General features: G+C 44.1%; 1 protein-coding gene across 2 annotated transcripts in view; it reads right to left on the bottom strand.

Annotated features, from left to right (window-relative positions):
• Positions 1 to 12,462, bottom strand: part of NECTIN2 (nectin cell adhesion molecule 2) — a 74,254-nt gene extending 61,792 nt beyond the window's left edge. Inside the window, exon 1 of one of the 2 annotated variants that reach the window (XM_083162567.1) lies at positions 12,029 to 12,462. In XM_083162567.1, coding sequence (XP_083018693.1) covers positions 12,029 to 12,068 — 40 coding nt within the window. In that variant the 5' untranslated portion in view covers positions 12,069 to 12,462. The remainder of the gene's footprint in view (positions 1 to 12,028) is intronic. The other variant, XM_083162568.1, reaches the window with a different exon arrangement.
• Between the last annotated feature and the right edge of the window lie 811 nt (positions 12,463 to 13,273).

The raw sequence follows: 13,273 nt of genomic DNA, 5'->3' as shown, positions 1-13,273 counted from the left end.
TTGGGCTTCTTCACAAATAGTTTGTGCAAATTATATTAAGAGAGCTGTTAATGTATCCTTACCAGTCATAAACCAAGCTTCTCACTCCAAGATAAACACCCTGGCCACAAATATACTCATAAAAAGACAACAATGTAACCATCAGACATTCCAGCTTTAACTACCAAGCCATAAGGCATGGTCTGGAATAAAGGAATTTAGGACAGGCTTTATTATCCACGGAATTACAAGATTCCAGAATTCCCTGGATCTTCCTCCAAACCAGCAAAACAAAAGAACTCTATACCAACCAAAAGGAAAAGATCGGGAAGTGGTGAAAAGGTCGATAATGGCAATGTCGATATAGTCACCCATATGATTATATCTCCCGGTATGCCATGTCAACATTTCATCACTGTCTACATTATGAATGTCAACATCAACAATAAGAAATAATAATTATCAGATCATATATCACAACTGAAAGTTTAGCTGTATTCATCACAAACTCAAGGGTTGGGGGGGGGGGGGGGGGAATTTATAAAAACATTGAATTAACAGCAGATAAGAATCACTTGGTGCAGCTAGTCTGTCATAAACACATTTGCCCGTACTTACACACTAAGGTCCTTTTTTTATTCAGGAGCCAAAAAAACACCATATTTTTGGATTGTGGGAGGAAACCCTTATAAACTTCATACACTCAGGTCCATGGTTGGTACCCAACCCCTGTCCTCAGTGCTGTGAGCCAGTAATCATTAAATGCTGCCCTCAGTGCCGGCCACCCCCACTCACGATTCCCCCTCACGGCTGCAAATGGATTATTTGTATAATCATCCATTCGCCGGCTTGGGTGAGAGGAGAAGTCATTTGATGGTCAGGGACCATCGAATGATTTCCCCAGTACTTGCAGATCAGAGACACCTCTAGGGTGTGTTGGAAGCAGTGTTGGAAGCAGGTGGGCAGCTGACATCAGCTGCCTGCCCCCCCCCCCCCTTCCCCCACATCACTGGGCTATTACCATGGGAATGCTGGGCGTTCCCATGGGCTGTGCCCCTGCCCCATGCCTCCCGTCCGCACTGCTAGGTGTGTGCGGGATGGCGAACATGCTGTTCCTGCTCGCACCCTGCCTCTTCACATGTGCAGAAATGAGTCTACACAGACACAAAACATCGGCCCTCCAGGGGACTGAAGAAATTAGAATAACCCCCTTTATCCGGCTGTTCCAGACGCAGTTGCAGCCAATGTGCTGGGCTGAATTCTTCTATTAAAACATATGATGACATTACGAAATGCTAAACAACCAATCACCCTGGCAACACACATGCAATCATCACCTGCAACACTGCAGAGCTCTGCTTGCCTCCATATAGACCAGCATTGCAACACATAGGACAAAGCTTCACAGAATTCTGTTCATGACTGATTTACTCATGCTCCGAGGAACTAAACATTTATAGAGGCTTCTTTTGTCATTTTAGCTATGTCAAGAAACCCATATATGAAGAAAAAAAAAAAAAAACCTTGTTTCTATACAGGCAGGCAACCTACAGGCCCCAGCTATTGGAAACTACAGGAACCAGCATGCAACGGCCATACCGTAATATCTGACTGAGCAATATTTCCGTAGTTGGAAGTTCCACAAATAAGTCGAATACTGAAAGGCCATGGGGGTTACTTCGGTACTAGTTAGCACAATATAAATCTTCGATCACAGCAAATGCAATAAAATTCTGTTAGTCCTTTCTACTCCTTGTGCTTTTTGAATGAAGAGCGCACAGAAAACAGGATGGATAGAGCGCAATTGTCACTCAACAATCCTTACAACATAACAGCATAGGCTTGTGACATAGATATGTTCCAGATACAGCAGCAACACCCCCCATATATACAATGCTTCTTGTATGTGATTATGAAGTATCCTGATCAGCTGCAGCATACACACAGAAATAAGTCTTGGAAGTATCAAAATATCAGGCATTAGAGACCATCTGTCAATATTACTCATGGATACATCAAAGGCCTGCGGGCTTATGAAAGACAAAACAAGACAATGATGCCAGACCAAGAGCTCTCGGGGACATAAAATCAATGCAGACAATGTAAATCAATAGGACCAAAATTAATCCCTTGTAGGAGATCAAAATACATGGTGAAGACCACAGATAAAGGCCAGACAACTCAGTGTCCAACCTCATCTCCCACCAGTGGAAGGTTCCTAAACCGATGCCAATTAGAACCAGTGTCTGCTTCATACCTGCTAAACTTGTGGGCAGTTATGCTAGGTCCAGTATTTAACAGGAACCTGGAGTTGCAAAATAAAGGCATTCCCCAATTCCAGATCGGACCGAGGCTTGTTGGCCAATAAGTACTAGGCACTGATGTGTTTGACCATAATAATAGCCGAAGCTTGGACTTCCTGTATTTGTACTTGGTGCCAATGTTTTTTCCACCATTTTTATCCACTGGAGGAAATGTACATAGCGGAGGAAGTTATTAACATCTGTTGGCTGATCACACATCATCACTTTAATCTCTGGCGGAATGTCAGCTAATGACTCTTGAACTGCATAAAAGCCTGTGACTACTTCCCATGCCACGTACAGTGATGGGTAATGCTAAATGCTTCCGCTCTCATCATTATTCGGGGATGACTAAAGGTCATGTGTAGATTATAAAGCCACATCATAACTGCAGGGGAAATGCCAGGATGCAGGTTTGCAGCAGGCCTGGTAATAAAGGAGTCAGCAAAGTCAAATGAAAAGCTACTTCAATAATCCCTATTTTATATGATTATCTGAGTGATGGGTTTACAAGTTGCTGGTTGTAAACTGTATTATACTGTAAAAACACACACATCCAAGCTGCTGTCACACAACTACACTTTCTATTCACAATTGCTTTACTAGAAATGCGGTGGAAACAGTTTTCATGATTTTGACTGCATTTCTGAATGTACTAAAGCTCAGCGCCAGGGCTTCGGTGCGGAGGGTTATGGCAGCACCCTATAGAAGCCTTTGGGCTTCTTTCCTTGCAGCTGCTTGGGGGATCCAACACAGATCCATCCCAGCATGCCACACAGGAAGTGCATCCACAGCAACGCATCACAGAGGGCAGGGCTAATCAGGAGAGCTGCCTTTGCAAACCTAATTAGTATTGACGCAATGGGTTGCGGGATGTACCACCAGTGGCTGGTGGGTCATGCCCTTTATCTCTCTGTGCGTTATCATTTTCCAACTCTTAGAACCACTGCTACAGGCTGTAAAGCAGGGATGGGGAACCTTCGGCCCTCAAGCTGTTGTTGAACTACATATCCCAGCATGCCCTGCAACAGGCGTAGCATTGCAAAACTGTAACAAGGCATTCCACAACAGCTGGAGAGCCGAAGGTTCCACATCCCTGCCGTAAAGTGTAGAGATGAAATGCCAACCAACTGCTATTAAACACAGCCTGTAGACTGACTAGTTGGTATGTTCTCGGTCATTCGATCTCCCTGCAAGCTTCGGAAAAAAAATCCCCCAGTCACTTGTCCAGGTCGTCGTACTATTTTAATGGCCAAAACAGTGACACACTTAACATGTAATGTAGTTGGCATCCCAACGGACAGGATACCGAAAGTCAGAAGACACACTCTGGAATCCAGACACCTGTCAGAATACTGCCGCTTGAATCCCAACAGCCAAAATCTCAAACGAAAGCTTGTTAAAGATGGTTACGGCAAGTTTAGTTGCTCGTTTCTGTCAGGAATATGTCAGTCGCCATCCCAACTGCTGGTATCATGTATACAAACCCTTAACGCCAATGACACAATATGGCATGTATTCCAAACTTAAAGCATACAAGCATGTCCAAATCTCTGCATTTTCCAGATCATGTAACACAACATAAATGTAAAGCTCGAAGACACAACTGGGGATTTGGGTCAGAAAGATAAAAAAATCTGTACTTTAATTGCCTCATGCATGCTACTGACACAGATTCCGAAGGTCAGAGAAGAAAAAAATAAAAATAAATGAAGGCTACCGTCTAGGGACTTTAAGTCAAACACTTGATACATACACGTTGCAGAGCTGCATTAAAAGTTTGCATTCTGCATCTGTGGGAGCTAGTCGAGAACGTTATGCATTCATTCTGATTTTTATTGGATTATCAGTCAGCTTAGGAGGGACAGTTCCAGACTGATTTAGCCACGTCATTTCTATAATCAAATAAAAAAAAAAAAAGTTATTAAAGATAGAAAAACTAGGCCAAGCTTCTGTGATGTGTGACCTGTATGCAGTATGTACCAGCCTGACCCATCCATCATCTGCTGTCAGTATTGCCGCATGGCAGCTGTTGTACCTAAACACTACAGAACAGCTAAGACTTTCCATATCAGGCATATTTATAATCATTTGATAATCTGGACAGTAACCCGTGAGTGGCAAAATAATAAAGTGAGTTGTGAAGTGTGGCCCTTATTCAGATCTGATCGCAGTACAAATTTGTTCTCAAAATGGGCCATGTGCACTGCAGGTGGGGCAGATGTAACATGTTGAGAGTTAGATTTGGGTGGGGTGTGTTGAAACTGAAATCTAAATTGCAGTGTAAAAAGAATGCAGCCAGTATTTACCCTGCACAGAAACAAAATAATTCACACAAATCTAACTCTCTCTGCACGTGTTACATCTGCCCCACCTGCAGTGCACATTTTGAGAACAAATTTGTACTGTGATCAGATCTGAATAAGGGTCTGTGTGTGTAAATATAGATACACACACACACACACACACACAGATGTCCATACGGCAAGCAAACAAAGACGTATTATACTTGTATAATCACCCATCTTCTACAGGGAACACAGTATTAGGCTCTCATTTTACAGACAGATTCCCAGCAGCCTTAACTCTTTCTGGCAGTTGGTAATTTCCCCCCAATATCTACTCTCTCCACCGCTCAGGACAAAACCGGGAGCATCAGAGCATAAACCAAATTGAGCAAAACATAGCCATCGTGGAAAAGAAGATAGAAGAGAAGAGATTGTAACAAGAACAATAGAAAAAAAAAAAAAGATAGACAGTGGGAGGCATAGAATTAGGCATAGGGGTATATTGTAACCAACAAGAATGGGGCAATTAAAAAAGGCAGGTGGTAATCCAGGAAAGGCTTGTTAAAAGACAGAGAAAGGGACAGAGTCAATAAAGATAGCAAAATCTCAATGACCAGGAGTGACTGGAAACATACAGTGAGGAAGCTTTACCTCACAGTCTTTTGACATCACCAAGAATTTATAGTCTGACAGTCATAATTTATTTATCATTTCTTATATAGCGCAGCATATTTCGTTGCGCTTTACAATAGTAGACAGTGATAAAACAAACTGGGTAACAACAGACAGACATGGAGGTAGGAGGGCCCTACTGCAAGCTTACAATCTATAGCATACTACTTTGGGTCAACAATATGGCTGCTTTCACCATGCAGATAGAAGTTGTTTTAGAGCGGTGGTACCATGGTTACCAACCAAACCTCTCTGGGAACTTCATTGTATTGTGGAGGTTTACTTTGGTAATACTGTGGCTTTTTTTATTTTTTCCTTAATAGGACAATAATCCTTTTCCCTCAGTTGATAGCAAAGTAAAATAGCAATCGGCATCTGTTACTAAGTAAAATGGCCGCCTCCTACAATGTTACATTACTTTCCCATCTAACACATGTTATAAGCAAAGCCAATGTTGGATTATGGAATAATGTTATATAAAAGCCAAAAGTATGCCAATTTCATTATTTGAGTGACATTTTCCAATACTTGCGCTGCGTGGGGGGAAAACGATGAAAAAAAAAAAACACGAGACCAAGTGGCATGAAAGTACTTGGCGTTCTTTTACTCCCTGTCAGTCCTTGGCAACTTCTTTAGAAAATAAGGTTCTCTTGTGTGTTTCTTTTTTTTTTTTGCTGCTATTTCCATGCCTGGTTCTGAAGAACAGATTCCAACCAATAAACAACATTTGTGCAGATTATTTAAATAAGAGACCAAAGTACTCTGTGGTGAAAGGGAAGATGAGCAGGAGGAGAACAGAGTGAAAGGGATATCTCATTATTCGCCTGGATTTGGAGGTGCAGACGATGCTGGGGTTCACGCAGTTGAGCCAATATTTGTAACTGCGCATGCATGATGCAGGAAATATTTCTGAAAACCACTGTGACCCGTGCATTACACAGAGGCGCTGCTGCAATCAGGTCAGAAGGTATTAGAAAAGAGGTGGAAAAAGAGATGGACCTTCACAGGCAGTGACTGCAAGGTGGCTAGAAGTAGGGATGGCCATCGTTGCCATTGCCATCGATGTTTGCCATCGATAGTGCTTAACTATGCAATGGATGACCATCGATATTTTTACATATCGATGGTCATCCATTGTGTTTGATTGATTGGCCTGTGGGCCAATCAAAACACGGGGCGGGGCTTCGCAGGTGTCGGGGGCGGAGTTATGCTCCGTGTCCCAGCACTTAGGGGGGAAAAAAAGCAGCAAAACATCGTTTTGCTATTCCATCGATGGAGGGAAACCATCTGGTACTCCCCCATCGATGGCAAAAATATTTGTCATCGGCCATTAACCATCGATGATTTCGAATCATCGATGGTTGATGGTCATCCCTAGCTAGAAGTGCAAGCAAAGATTGGAGTGTCTCACTGTAGCAGTGCACTACTATTGGTGCAGCATACCTGTTCCTGATGACTTCAAATTTGGAGTATAAGCTACAATCTAAATACATCTGAAGGCCCATACACACTGGGCGATTTTGAGTGGAAAGCAATTCAGTTTTGTTGTGTGAGATTCTTTCAGGTCAGAAGCCGCCCAGTGTGTACGGGGCAGTGATGAGTGCAGATGTGCGCTCCCGCATCATCACCGGCCACCGCCGCTCATCTGTTTGTTTTACCAGCAGATGAGCGATGGGGTGGACAGCTTTCCATAGCGTCCCCCTATCAGTAGCGCACGCAGGGGGGGTTTCTGGGTACCCAGAAACCCCCCCAGGAGCCTAAGTACCCTATGCTGAAAGCTGAGGGTCCCCTCTTTCCATGGGTACAAGAATTTAAAACATCGGCCCTTGGGAACCAGAGATATCTGACTTCAAAGCAGTGGTCCCCATCCAAGCCTGTTAATTGCTTTTCCCAGTCAGATATTTCAGGTTCTGTCTGATTTAGAGTTTTTCTGAGGGTATATTCCAAAATCTGGGACTCTCCCCCTTTGATGGACACTAGTAGCTTGTCTCTACTTCTCCCAGAACCAGAGATATCAGCCTTCCAGCAGCTGGTTACTGCTCCAGCTCCACACACCTGGTATACTCGTTGGCAGATTGCTCTGCCTCCTGAACTCTGATCCCCTAGTCCCCAATACCATTTGGTAGGTGGGATTATCTGGTTTTTAATTCCATTAAAATCTAAGAAATCTATTTCCGGGAACTGGAGATATCTGCAGTGAAGCAAGCTGTCCTCCCACCAGAAAATTATGAATAATAAGCCCACTCCACTATACACCCCTCATCTGCGTATTATCCTCTACCACCCAGGAAGTTATGTAACAGAACCCCTTCATTCAGCCCAATGCCCCCTTCTCCCACTCCATCTCCCACCATCTGTGCAGTAAAGGGGTAATTAGTGGAAATTACTGATCCAGGCCCTACATGCTGAGCGGTTGATATAATACCCCCTACCACCCGCGTGACATCAAAGCTTCCCCCACCCCTACCGCTGGAGGATCGGTAGGGGCCCCAATACATTGCAATGTACAGGGGTCTACACTGCTGTTGCTGCCCCTGTAAGTATATATATATATATATATATATATATATATATAAAATATATATATTTATATATATATTTATTTTATTATTATTTATATACATTTGGTCTATCTATAATACTTTAACTGTCCCGGCATATACTGGGTCACCTACGTGTCCATCTCCGTGCTTTGCTCCGCCCCTCTGGAAACCCCCTTCTGAAAATCCTGCGTTTGCCACTGCCCTATGGAACATTGTCCACCCCCTGTTAAAATCTTCCCATTATACATTTTTTTAAAAGCATCACAAAAAGCAATTTTGTCTTATTCCCCTTTCACATCGCAAATGCCGGGTAGTGGGGCGTCGTTGTTCCGGTGGGCAGGGGAGGAGGCAGCATTGAGGTGATGCTGCTGCCTCCACCATAGAAATGAACGGGACCTGGGTTTACCCGTTACACTGCCCATTAACTCGAGTTCAACCCGGGAATAACACTGTTTTTATCTCGGGTTGGATTGCTGGGTTGCTGGACCTTTCACACTGCATGTGGACCCAGCAACAACCCAGGATCGGCCAGAATTATTTGTACGGTATGAAAGGGGGGGGGGGTATTCATTTGCCTTTTATGCAAAATGAACTTACATACAGAATTATGAGAGAACTACCAACCTAAACTAAATGTATTATAAACATTGGTTTTACATGGCTGATTTCAGATCAATTAAGTCTGTGCAAATAGATTTGCTATTTTTTGGGTTAATGATCCATCATGATCTGCCAGCCAAGGAGATAAGCCCACAACAAGCAACAGCCACAGGTGGTCTGGTCAGACAGTCTCCTTGAACTGCACGATTCCTGGATTTCTTTACAGTTCTAGTTTCCAAGGGATCTTGATGATCTGCAGTCGATATATATTGGCTGTTGACCAATGGTCAACATGGACAAGGTCAATAATAGTTTTTAAAATGTTTACATTTTTGGGGCTTTTTCATACTTCAGTCATGTGGACTAGGTCTGGAAACAGTAAAATGTGCCTAGCACCGTGGTAGTGACCACATGGTCAGGTGTTGACATTGGCAAACACACACAAAAAAAAAGTTAAAAACTACCTCTTCATGTGTCAACTGTATGATCCCCACCCTTTTCCAAATAGCCCCCACATTACAAAACCTACCAGATGTCCTTCTTAAGGACTAAGTATAAGCTCTATGAAGTTCCAGATTACTACATTTAGTAATGTGGATGAGCTTTGAGCTTTATTGGCATTTTCAGAATTAGACTGTCATGGGTAACAAAACGGGAGGATGTAAAATCAGTTATTTGTTATAGGAACAGAATGTTTTGGCAAGCACCAAGTTAAATCCTAAGCATTGCGCACTTGGCCAAATGTATGACAAATTGCACAGATCTAAACTTTATATAATAATAATAATAATAATAATAATAATAATAATAATAATGTTACTTGGAGCACACACACACACACACACACACACACACACACACACAAAACTATTAGCTACTGCATAATGAAGTCCAGCAATCTCAAAGAAATGTGCTCAGTTTGAGTCTCTAAAATCTGGAACGCCAGTAAAAAAAAAAAAAATGTGTCCGATATAGATGCTGCCGTTTTGTTACTTGTGTTTGGGAGGTTACTACATTCCGTCTAGAGGCGGATTCAGAGCAGTTTGCACAGGTCTGAATTCGGCCCCACCCCCAATGGTGGGGAACTGCACATAGGGGTTAATGCACATGTGCAGATCCCTGCATCGAGTGGCTACAGCGATATTTGAATTCGCCAGAGCGCTCACAGCCTGATTGACAGGCAGGGGGCATTCGGGGGTGGACGCTCGGCTTTTCATGGGCGTGCCCACAAAAATGGTGGACGCGCCCATAGAAACGCTCGGGTGGACGAAGTTATATGACGTCAGCACCCGCCCCCAATTCGGACATAAACGTTCAGCACAAACGTAAGTCCTGGGTTACTCTTCTGCTGCGAACGGTAATTCGATGGTGAGCAACCGTCAAATGATTTTTCCTCTGCGCAGGCGTTTGTGAGCGAATGTCTAAGCCTAGACATTCGGTCGCACGAGTGTATGCGGCTGGCAGGGAGGACGTGCGTTCGGCGGCCCGGCATTAAACCTGCTCATTAGGCTCTGAATATACACAGCCTAGCAAGCAGAGCTGAATGACCCCCTTATTGGACTAGCGAATAAATGCATTTAATGAACCTGGGAAAATGCTAAATCATTTTGCATTCAAAATCAAGGATCACGTCAGGAAAAACGCGGCCAGTCAGCCGTAGACATTTTTTTCAAATAATTTGACGGCTTTAAAGCAAACCTATTGTATTGTTTTCTATGACGTGGAGAAAAACATAACCATAGAGCGGGGTGAGGAACCTTTAAAGCAAGTAATGCAAAGTATCGCTTGAAACCTGTAACAAAACGGTTACCTGTTGCAGCCACATCACATTACATTACTCACTATTGTGTCACCGGTTCTCTCAGACACTTGTATATTCTACAGAAGACAAAGTAGGCCAGGAAGACCTCTCCGGCAGCTACTCATTCCCACAATAACTTTCTTTCAACAAAGAAACCCAATAACTAGTATCGGTGAGAGAGACCGTCCCCTGGGGGATGGGGAGGACTACTGGCTGGGTGTGACAAGCAGCCTGTGTATAGAAGGACTGTGACCTCGGCTGTTTCTCCCTCTCCTATACAATAAGCTTTCCCTGGCAATACTGTGCCCAGACCCCCTCCCCCTATCTAATTATTACACATGCATTCCCAGGATTCCTGAACACCAGTCACTTTATACAGAGTAGGGATGGTAGAAGGGGGTCACAATTGTAACATAGTCCCAGATTTTCCAATCTGGGTCACAGGAGCTGCAGAGGATTGGGACTTGTATTGTAATGTATAACATTAGTGCGGAGCACTTTATAATGCCATCATCACAACTGCAGACCTTGTGCAGCTTATTCATTTTATGCTTTGCCTACATCAGAAAACCCATTTCACTTTCAGATCGGAACTCAGCACCCAGAAAGGTATCCCCCCACACACATGCCTAGGGGTGCCATGTGATATGGGGGGGCATAGTAGGCCCCACTGCATGCAAGCCCTACTAGGCCAGACATAATGGGGTACAATCAATAATGCTGTACCTAATGGTGACCTGAACCCTATATCCTCTGCTTTCCACTCATCCACCTATGGGTGTCAGTAGCCTCTTTAAATACTGAACAGAGGGTAACAGCTAGGCCTGATATGGTAGAACGATAAATTAGTCACCTATAAAAATTTAATGTGTTGGTTGTCAAGTCTGAATGACCCCATAAAGGGGTGAAGATCATAAACACTGTGAAAAAAAATGTATAGGATATAGAAAAATTGTGGGGACGAGCGGTCAGTATTTAAGGTGCAATAAAAGTATATATAGTAAATTAGTGGAGTATCAGGCAGGTCACCTGGGTACTCGTAGGTTCTAAAGATGTACAGGGAGGACATATGCAGCGAACAAAAGGATATATAGGGATATTAGGCATAGAGTGATAATTATTCTAAAACTGTATAGAGGAGCATATTGGGGGCAGACATAAGGAATGGGGACGCACCAATGTAGAGGTGGTGTTTACTTAAAAGGCTCGACAAGGGTTCAATAGTGACCTACAGGGTGATTATATTAAATTTGAGTGATATAGACACCTGTAATTACAGGGATGGGCATATATACAATGGCTAGAGGGGGGTGTACAGGTCTATAATAGCTAAGAGGGGTGTACCTGTATGTAATGGTTAGAAGGGGTGTACATGTATCTATGGTCACAGCATTAATGAGGACATAAAATACAGATAATAAGTAACAAGACAAACAAGCAGGTGTACAGGGAAGAGCTACAATATGCCTGCATATATGGAGGAGAGTAGGTGCATACATAGATAGCACTTACTGTAAGTATACTGTGTGCTGCAGCACAACCTGTAGCCCTAAACATGGCAGACCATTACAATGCCACCTATACACATGAAGGCACAGGTGAGGGTGGTAGGAGGCAGAAGGACATTAGGGGGCACAGGGATATGGCTATGCACAGGATCACCAGGTAAAGGCAGTAACAGGTAATGACTGTCATCACAAGGACATACAGGTTGGAGGAAGAGGCCATATTGTCTCTGCTATAGAGAAGGAAGTTTATAAATTATATTATTTAGGTGTGTAATACAGCGATACACTCCGCTAGGTGCTGTATAATATACTATACAAGAGACCTGTCACTCACCTGCACACAGTCCGAGGAGGAGGAACAGGGGGTTCTGCATCCTCTAGGCACTGGACCCAGCTGTCTCCCGGCTCTCCCTGTGGGTGCCTCCTGGCTCTGTGGCTGGCTCTTGTATCCTGGCTCTGTGGCTGGCTCTTGTCTCCTGGCTGTGCCGTTACCTCCTAGCTCTGTGGCTGTCTCTTGGATCTCTTTGTATCTGTTGCTCTCAGTGCTCCCTCTCTCTCTGTTGCTCCCTGGTATCAGGGCTCGCTGCCGATCCCCTAGTAATCGTGTGCAGCTCCCTCGCCCTCTGTGGTTTCACTGCTCCCAGATGCTGACGTCACGGTTACTATTAGCATGGGAAGCCCCACCCACTTCACCTGTTCGTCCCGGGGATTAACCCATGGATGCCGCGCGCAGTGCCTGCCTGGTAGCTGGGAATGTAGGGCAGTGCACGATGTGACATGCGGGGAGCAGACAGCCAGGACTAATGAGGAGCCTCCTCCTGCTCCTGCTGCTGCTGCTGGAATTGCATGCTATATAATAATGAGGAGTAACCGAACTGTTAGTATCCTGCCAGGGGGAATGAGGGATGGATACAGTCACAGGGGTTCCATTCTGCATTATTACATGATGAATGATAGAAGTACTCAGTGGAGGGGGTGGGGATACTACTACAAGGTCTCCGATGATGAGATGACCTAACTGTTCAATAAATCAGATTCATTTTATCAGCTTAGCAGTGAGTGCCCTTTCTGTGTGCGGCCATCTATTATCTGCTTGTCTGTTAGGCACTTGCCGATTAGGAAGTAACATGGTCGTACATTAACCAAAGGGAATATGCACGCAATGGACAGCTATAGTAAGTATGTGCCTGGTTTGCTGCGAGTCATTGACATCAGGGTTGTTACATCTCTCCTGGCTGTGCTGCTTTGTATTTGCTCGTGTATATGTAAACTTGCCTCATGAGGAGCCTCTGAATTATTCACTTTGTTATATTTAGGGGAGTTCGCACTCCTAAACCGGGTACACACTAAACCGCACGCCCCGTGGCCAATAGGGTGTGGATCGTATTATCGACAACACTTAGGTCGACAGTCATTAGGTCGACACTGTTGGGTCGACATACAACTAGGTCGACAGGGTTCTAGGTCGACCTGGATGAAGGTCGACAGGTGTCTAGGTTGACAAGGGACTATGTCGACATGGGTTTAAGTCAACAGGTTGAGAGGTCGACATGTTTTTTTTCACAGTTTTTTTACCCGA

This window comes from Crinia signifera, chromosome 19, assembly GCF_055691185.1.
Source record: "Crinia signifera chromosome 19, ASM5569118v1, whole genome shotgun sequence".
In the NCBI taxonomy this organism is placed as follows: domain Eukaryota; kingdom Metazoa; phylum Chordata; class Amphibia; order Anura; family Myobatrachidae; genus Crinia; species Crinia signifera.
The sequence above is the reverse complement of the archived record's forward strand: the minus strand, read 5'-3'. Positions and strand labels throughout refer to the sequence as shown.